At 49.7% G+C, this 9,335-nt stretch overlaps 1 protein-coding gene across 1 annotated transcript in view; it reads left to right on the top strand.

Moving 5' to 3' along the window:
- Positions 1-1,226, top strand: part of LOC121304184 (ral guanine nucleotide dissociation stimulator-like 2) — a 26,098-nt gene extending 24,872 nt beyond the window's left edge. Inside the window, exons 17-19 of the mRNA XM_041235152.1 lie at positions 1-92; positions 332-446; positions 742-1,226. The exon at positions 1-92 is cut by the window's left edge and continues 148 nt beyond it. Coding sequence (XP_041091086.1) covers positions 1-92; positions 332-446; positions 742-920 — 386 coding nt within the window. The 3' untranslated portion in view covers positions 921-1,226. The remainder of the gene's footprint in view (positions 93-331; positions 447-741) is intronic.
- The last annotated feature ends 8,109 nt before the right edge of the window (positions 1,227-9,335 follow it).

The following is a 9,335-nucleotide window of genomic DNA, read 5'->3' as shown; positions in this document are numbered from 1 at the left end:
CGCCTCTTGGCACTGTGAAAGCAGAGTCAGACATGCGCATCATCAGAGTGGAGATGGGTCTGGAGGATGGGAACATGTACCGCAGCATACTGGTGAGAGGGGAGAGGGGAGAGGGAGAGGAGAGGGGAGAGGGGGAGGGGGAGAGGGGAGGAGCAGTCTCAACGCCAGGTGAGACGAGGGGCGTCTGGCCCGCAACTTTTTAACATATTTTTTCTTCAATTCAGTGACTCCCTAGCAACCCCAAAGCAGTTTAAAATGTATGTTAATTCTTGAATATGTGGATTGTATTATTGTTGTTGTTATTCTAATTCTTCTTATTTGTTGCCCTCAGGTCTCCAGTAACGACAAGGCCCCCACAGTGATCAGTAAAGCCCTGGAGAAGCACAACCAGGATCCCAGTAAAGCATCCCAGTATGAACTGGTCCAGGTGCTGCCCGAGAGGAAAGGTGAGCCCTCGAGAGTACAGCTGGTACCTCAGAGTGTATTCATGAAGCGGTCAGAAATCCTGTTCAGTCTGACACGACAGCAGAGTGCCTCGGCTAGTTTACTGCATTCTTCCAAAGTTTAGTTTCAGTTTTACTTTTATTTCAAATGAATACAATGCAAACAACTGCTGTCTCTATTGTTTTTAACACCTCTTTTCTTCCTTTCCCTCTCCTCCTCTCTCCCCTCTCTCTCTCTCTCTCTCTGGCCCCCTCTCTCCCTTCCTCTCTCTTCCCCCTTCCCTCCCCCTCTCACCAGAATTGACGATACCCAGTACAGGAAATGTTTTCTACGCAATGAAATCATCAAGCGTGGACTTCTTGTTGCGCAAGAAGGGCATGGCCTCGCCCCAGGTTCGACCAATGAGCTCAGACCCTAACGCCACCTTCCCGCGAATCAAATCCAAGGGGCTGAAAATCGCACGTGCGTTCTTCTGACCTCACTTCCTGTCTGCTGAGCCATCATTGCAGGCGTGTAATCTGTGAACTCTGACCTCCAGTCCTTATTGACACTACCTGACTGAGCCAGCAAGTGGAGGAGGAGGAGGAGGAGGAGTCACAGACTCATTGCTTGAAGAAGCAGCAGCAGTGCTAAGCAGGCCTGACTGTGAGACTGCTGCTGAGCTTCACGAAATCAGAGCCAACCACAATTCCAGAAAAACTGAGACGCGCACTGAGACACACACACACACACACTGAGAAACACACTGAGAAACACACTGAGACCACACACACACACTGAGAAACACACTGAGACACACACTGAGAAACACACTGAGACCACACACACACACACACACACACACACACACACTGAGAAGCACACTGAGAAACACACTGAGACACACACACGCTGACACACACACACTGAGAAACACACTGAGACACAGATACAGACACACACACACGCACTGAAACACATACTGATACACGGACACACAGATAGGCACACTGACACACACACACACACACACACACTTTGCAATAACGAGCGGGCGAATCTTGCCGCTCTCTCTCTATGCAATCGGAGTGACCCTGGATCAGAACCCCGCTGGACAGGCCCGCAGGGACAGAACCTTCTAGTCTGCAGTAGTTAGCTGGACTCTGCAGTTTGTCCAGTTGATGCACCTGGCCGTGGCTCTCACAGTGATGAGCTGCATCGAGGCACTTTGAACGTCACGCACTAAACGAAGAACTTTGTATGAGAATGCTAGAGGACTGTGTGTTTATTAATAATGACAATGTTTGCTTCTGTTTTCCAAATAATGTTCAATGCAGATAGATTGGAGCTCTACTCTGTCACAATATCTGTGTATTACTGAGGGGCAACAGTAGGGCAGGGCAGCTACAATGGGATGAGCATCACCATACCTTAACCACACCCTTCCCAGATGATCTTCAGAGGTGATGCAGGCAGTGGCACTACAGTGGCAATAACCATTCTGTTTTATACAAACGGGCAATAGGGCAGCTGCAATGGGAATGGGACCATGCTAGCGATTGTAAAATTCAAACCGTTTTTGTTATCTGACTTCTGTTTCCATGAGTGGAAATAATTGTGATTCCGACAGGTTTCAACAAAGATATTTTATTAGATACAGTACTGCAGCTGGGTACTCTATCATCTTTAAGTGAATGCAACATCAAAGCCTCTTTGATGTTTTCCACAGGAAACCATAATGCAAGGAAGGAATTGTTACTCTTTTGAGGGTTCGAGCCCGAGAATGTTATCTCTGAGAAAGCACAGGGTCCCTTTTAAATTGCCATATGGTACTCTTTAAAGCTTTCTCCTTGTCATTTCTCCTGTCTTTCCTGCTCCAAGCAATCAATATTAAACTCAAAATTGTCTAACTAGCTAACTAACTAAATGTAAAACTCAGTTCATTTTGTAAACTATAGTTACTCGTGAAGTGTGTGTTTCTCCAACCGGGAGACTCTTCCTAAATGATCTTCAATCGCAACGCAGACAGCCAGTGGCACTGCAGTAATTCTTCTGTATAATATTGCTCAGGTGTGTTATTGAAATGAGCAGGGAGGTGCAGGAGTTTGAGAAACGAGGCCGCTGGCGAATCTGCTCTGAGTGAACTGATTCTCGTCACATCGTCTCATCTGCGAGTCTGGAGGGTTACTAATAAGAGGTTTTCATGCAGTTCCTGATCATTGCATTGAGGGGAGTCCTGAACCCCAGGACTGGGTGCAGCAGGGCTAGTGTGAGCGTCTAACCCTGCTCAAACTCCTGATCATTGCAATAACAGGCTTCATTGAGGGGAGTCCTGAACCCCAGGACTGGGCGCAGCAGGGCTAGTGTGAGCGTCTAACCCTGCTCAAACTCCTGATCATTGCAATAACAGGCTTCATTGAGGGGAGTCCTGAACCCCAGGACTGGGTGCAGCAGCAGGGCTAGTGTGAGTTTCTAACCCTGCTCAAACTCCTGATCATTGCAATAACAGGCTTCATTGAGGGGAGTCCTGAACCCCAGGACTGGGTGCAGCAGGGCTAGTGTGAGCGTCTAACCCTGCTCAAACTCCTGATCATTGCAATAACAGGCTTCATTGAGGGGAGTCCTGAACCCCAGGACTGGGTGCAGCAGGGCTAGTGTTAGTTTCTAACCCTGCTCAAACTCCTGATCATTGCAATAACAGGCTTCATTGAGGGGAGTTCTGAACCCCAGGACTGGGCAGCAGCAGGGCTAGTGTGAGTTTCTAACCCTGCTCAAACTCCTGATCATTGCAATAACAGGCTTCATTGAGGGGAGTTCTGAACCCCAGGACTGGGTGCAGCAGGGCTAGTGTGAGCGTCTAACCCTGCTCAAACTCCTGATCATTGCAATAACAGGCTTCATTGAGGGGAGTCCTGAACCCCAGGACTGGGTGCAGCAGGGCTAGTGTGAGCATCTAACCCTGCTCAAACTCCTGATCATTGCAATAACAGGCTTCATTGAGGGGAGTCCTGAACCCCAGGACTGGGCGCAGCAGGGCTAGTGTGAGCGTCTAACCCTGCTCAAACTCCTGATCATTTCAATAACAGGCTTCACTGAGGGGAGTTCTGAACATGCTCTGGCCTGTTTGCACGATGCTGTTGACCGCGTGTGTTTGCGTTGCTGCCACCAGTGTCGTGGATCTGGTGTGAGCTGACTGTGTTCTTTCAAAACTCAGACACAGCCTGACATCACACTGATGCAGCATGACATCATACTGACACAGCCTAACATCACACTGACACAGCCTGACATCAGACTGACACCGCCTGACATCAGACTGACACAACATGACATCATACTGACACAGGGTGACATCACACTGACAGAAGATCACACTGACATCACTCTGGAGTCTTGATCTTCAGGATTTCTCTGTGTTGTTAGTCTCCCTCAATGCACCCTATCAATTTACAGATGTGTCAGACTCATTTTTAGAAGGTAAATCCATATCATAAATACAATATTCTGTGTTTGGAGAGTCAGGATGCTTTTATATTGCTATAGCAAGGCGATCAATAAGGAATACAATATTATCATTTATTTGCATCAGGGCAGTATCGCTACAGTTTTAAAAACATTCTCGGATGTTCTTTTGTTTTTAAATTTTTTAAGGATTGTGTTTGTCGACCTGGAAAGGAAGAGTTACAGAAAACAAAGAAACGGTAACATCCTGGTACTAGTGGGAGGAGACTGTGAACGCAGTGCTACTGCGGACCAGATAATCTGCATACCTGCAGTTTGCACGCATTAAAAAATCTGAAATATGCCCTGATTTTAAATGTAATGCGCAAAAATACTTGTGTGCCCCCAGCAGGGCTAGTGTGAGCGTCTAACCCTGCTCAAACTCCTGATCATTGCAATAACAGGCTTCATTGAGGGGAGTCCTGAACCCCAGGACTGGGTGCAGCAGGGCTAGTGTGAGCGTCTAACCCTGCTCAAACTCCTGATCATTGCAATAACAGGCTTCATTGAGGGGAGTCCTGAACCCCAGGACTGGGTGCAGCAGGGCTAGTGTGAGCGTCTAACCCTGCTCAAACTCCTGATCATTGCAATAACAGGCTTCATTGAGGGGAGTCCTGAACCCCAGGACTGGGTGCAGCAGGGCTAGTGTGAGCGTCTAACCCTGCTCAAACTCCTGATCATTGCAATAACAGGCTTCATTGAGGGGAGTTCTGAACCCCAGGACTGGGTGCAGCAGGGCTAGTGTGAGCGTCTAACTCTGCTCAAACTCCTGATCATTGCAATAACAGGCTTCATTGAGGGGAGTTCTGAACCCCAGGACTGGGTGCAGCAGGGCTAGTGTGAGCGTCTAACCCTGCTCAAACTCCTGATCATTTCAATAACAGGCTTCATTGAGGGGAGTTCTGAACCCCAGGACTGGGTGCAGCAGGGCTAGTGTGAGCGTCTAACCCTGCTCAAACTCCTGATCATTTCAATAATAGACTTCATTGAGGGGAGTTCTGAACCCCAGGACTGGGTGCAGCAGCAGGGCTAGTGTGAGTTTCTAACCCTGCTCAAACTCCTGATCATTGCAATAACAGGCTTCATTGAGGGGAGTTCTGAACCCCAGGACTGGGTGCAGCAGGGCTAGTGTGAGCGTCTAACCCTGCTCAAACTCCTGATCATTGCAATAACAGGCTTCATTGAGGGGAGTTCTGAACCCCAGGACTGGGTGCAGCAGGGCTAGTGTGAGCGTCTAACCCTGCTCAAACTCCTGATCATTGCAATAACAGGCTTCATTGAGGGGAATTCTGAACCCCAGGACTGGGTGCAGCAGGGCTAGTGTGAGCGTCTAACCCTACTCAAACTCCTGATCATTTCAATAACAGGCTTCACTGAGGGGAGTTCTGAACATGCTCTGGCCTGTTTGCACGATGCTGTTGACCGCGTGTGTTTGCGTTGCTGCCACCAGTGTCGTGGATCTGGTGTGAGCTGACTGTGTTCTTTCAAAACTCAGACACAGCCTGACATCACACTGATGCAGCATGACATCATACTGACACAGCCTAACATCACACTGACACAGCCTGACATCAGACTGACACCGCCTGACATCAGACTGACACAACATGACATCATACTGACACAGGGTGACATCACACTGACAGAAGATCACACTGACATCACTCTGGAGTCTTGATCTTCAGGATTTCTCTGTGTTGTTAGTCTCCCTCAATGCACCCTATCAATTTACAGATGTGTCAGACTCATTTTTAGAAGGTAAATCCATATCATAAATACAATATTCTGTGTTTGGAGAGTCCGGATGCTTTGGTTTGCTATAGCAACGCGATCAATAACGAATACAATATTATCATTTATTTGCATCAGGGCAGTATCGCTACAGTTTTAAAAACATTCTCGGATGTTCTTTTGTTTTTAAATTTTTTAAGGATTGTGTTTGTCGACCTGGAAAGGAAGAGTTACAGAAAACAAAGAAACGGTAACATCCTGGTACTAGTGGGAGGAGACTGTGAACGCAGTGCTACTGCGGACCAGATAATCTGCATACCTGCAGTTTGCACGCATTAAAAAATCTGAAATATGCCCTGATTTTAAATGTAATGCGCAAAAATACTTGTGTGCCCCCAGCAGGGCTAGTGTGAGCGTCTAACCCTGCTCAAACTCCTGATCATTGCAATAACAGGCTTCATTGAGGGGAGTCCTGAACCCCAGGACTGGGTGCAGCAGCAGGGCTAGTGTGAGCAATAACAGGCTTCTAACCCTGACTCAAACTCCTGATCTGATCATTGCAATAACAGGCTTCATTGAGGGGAGTCCTGAACCCCAGGACTGGGTGCAGCAGGGCTAGTGTGAGCGTCTAACCCTGCTCAAACTCCTGATCATTGCAATAACAGGCTTCATTGAGGGGAGTTCTGAACCCCAGGACTGGGACTGCAGCAGGGCTAGTGTGAGTGAGCTCAAACTCCTGAACAATAACAGGCTTCCTGCTGCAGCAAACTCCTGATCATTTGCAATAACAGGCTTCATTGAGGGGAGTTCTGAAAGGACTGGGTGCCCAGGACTGCTCAAACTCCTGTGCAGCAGGGCTAGCTAGTGTGAGTTTGTAACCCTGCTCAAACTCCTGATCATTGCAATAACAGGCTTCATTGAGGGGAGTTCTGAACCCCAGGACTGGGTGCAGCAGGGCTAGTGTGAGCGTCTAACCCTGCTCAAACTCCTGATCATTGCAATAACAGGCTTCATTGAGGGGAGTTCTGAACCCCAGGACTGGGTGCAGGCAGCAGGGCTAGTGTGAGCGTCTAACCCTGCTCAAACTCCTGATCATTTCAATAACAGGCTTCACTGAGGGGAGTTCTGAACATGCTCTGGCCTGTTTGCACGATGCTGTTGACCGCGTGTGTTTGCGTTGCTGCCACCAGTGTCGTGGATCTGGTGTGAGCTGACTGTGTTCTTTCAAAACTCAGACACAGCCTGACATCACACTGATGCAGCATGACATCATACTGACACAGCCTAACATCACACTGACACAGCCTGACATCAGACTGACACCGCCTGACATCAGACTGACACAACATGACATCATACTGACACAGGGTGACATCACACTGACAGAAGATCACCCTGACATCACTCTGGAGTCTTGATCTTCAGGATTTCTCTGTGTTGTTAGTCTCCCTCAATGCACCCTATCAATTTACAGATGTGTCAGACTCATTTTTAGAAGGTAAATCCATATCATAAATACAATATTCTGTGTTTGGAGAGTCCGGATGCTTTGGTATTGCTATAGCAACGCGATCAATAACGAATACAATATTATCATTTATTTGCATCAGGGCAGTATCGCTACAGTTTTAAAAACATTCTCGGATGTTCTTTTGTTTTTAAATTTTTTAAGGATTGTGTTTGTCGACCTGGAAAGGAAGAGTTACAGAAAACAAAGAAACGGTAACATCCTGGTACTAGTGGGAGGAGACTGTGAACGCAGTGCTACTGCGGACCAGATAATCTGCATACCTGCAGTTTGCACGCATTAAAAAATCTGAAATATGCCCTGATTTTAAATGTAATGCGCAAAAATACTTGTGTGCCGCCAGTAAAACTACATCTCCCAGAATTGTAACATCGGACTCCTTGCATTTGAAGCAATACCTCCGCAAACATGAAAACGGTGGGAATTGGTTAACAGACAGGTGTAAGTTCTTTGTATCAAAAAAATGGGAAAACCCGCACAAATGGTCTAGGAGTTATGACGCAAAAATGTAAAAACTGTTACAGCTGTCCCCGGTCTCCTCTACGCTGTTTATTAATCATAAACGAACAGGTTTATTCACCAGTCCTACCAGAATTACCAATTCTGCGATCACAGACATTATTACAGAATTCACCATTCTGCACAAATTGTCTCACATAGGAAACCGTATTATTATTATTATTATTATTATTATTATTATTATTATTGAATCAGATATACAGGCATGTTGACTTGCTGTAGTTTATTTTGGTGCCCGCAGCTGCACCCGACAGCTCCCGCCTAATCTACAGGATGAATGGTGCATGCAGAATATAACTGCGGGCCCGTGTGCAGCTGTACCTGAGTGCGCGGGCCCGTGTGCACGCTGTACCTGAGTGCGCGGGCCCGTGTGCACGCTGTACCTGAGTGCGCGGGCCCGTGTGCACGCTGTACCTGAGTGCGCGGGCCCGTGTGCACGCTGTACCTGAGTGCGCGGGCCCGTGTGCACGCTGTACCTGAGTGCGCGGGCCCGTGTGCACGCTGTACCTGAGTGCGCGGGCCCGTGTGCACGCTGTACCTGAGTGCGCGGGCCCGTGTGCACGCTGTACCTGAGTGCGCGGGCCCGTGTGCACGCTGTACCTGAGTGCGCGGGCCCGTGTGCAGCTGTACCTGAGTGCGCGGGCCCGTGTGCACGCTGTACCTGAGTGCGCGGGCCCGTGTGCACGCTGTACCTGAGTGCGCGGGCCCGTGTGCACGCTGTACCTGAGTGCGCGGGCCCGTGTGCACGCTGTACCTGAGTGCGCGGGCCCGTGTGCACGCTGTACCTGAGTGCGCGGGCCCGTGTGCACGCTGTACCTGAGTGCGCGGGCCCGTGTGCACGCTGTACCTGAGTGCGCGGGCCCGTGTGCACGCTGTACCTGAGTGCGCGGGCCCGTGTGCACGCTGTACCTGAGTGCGCGGGCCCGTGTGCACGCTGTACCTGAGTGCGCGGGCCCGTGTGCACGCTGTACCTGAGTGCGCGGGCCCGTGTGCACGCTGTACCTGAGTGCGCGGGCCCGTGTGCACGCTGTACCTGAGTGCGCGGGCCCGTGTGCACGCTGTACCTGAGTGCGCGGGCCCGTGTGCACGCTGTACCTGAGTGCGCGGGCCCGTGTGCACGCTGTACCTGAGTGCGCGGGCCCGTGTGCACGCTGTACCTGAGTGCGCGGGCCCGTGTGCACGCTGTACCTGAGTGCGCGGGCCCGTGTGCACGCTGTACCTGAGTGCGCGGGCCCGTGTGCACGCTGTACCTGAGTGCGCGGGCCCGTGTGCACGCTGTACCTGAGTGCGCGGGCCCGTGTGCACGCTGTACCTGAGTGCGCGGGCCCGTGTGCACGCTGTACCTGAGTGCGCGGGCCCGTGTGCAGCTGTACCTGCTATTGCTCCCCTGCTGAATACAATATGAAATCCTGTCAGATGACAGATTGATGCTCTCTGCGCCCTGCTTGCCATGCATATGTGAATACACGGCAATTGTTTTGAATGACAGGTTGTTTTCAAGCAGTTTGATTGCAAAGGCAGATCAAATAAAACAGCCAGTTACAGCATGCAGCTCAGTCACATGCAGTGCCAATATTTATTTCCTGAAGAAATATTTGACATCGATTAAGTGCTTGGAGACTGTTAGTTAAAC

Source organism: Polyodon spathula, chromosome 37 (assembly GCF_017654505.1).
Source record: "Polyodon spathula isolate WHYD16114869_AA chromosome 37, ASM1765450v1, whole genome shotgun sequence".
Lineage (NCBI taxonomy): Eukaryota > Metazoa > Chordata > Actinopteri > Acipenseriformes > Polyodontidae > Polyodon > Polyodon spathula.
This window is presented reverse-complemented; position numbering and strand designations above follow the sequence as displayed.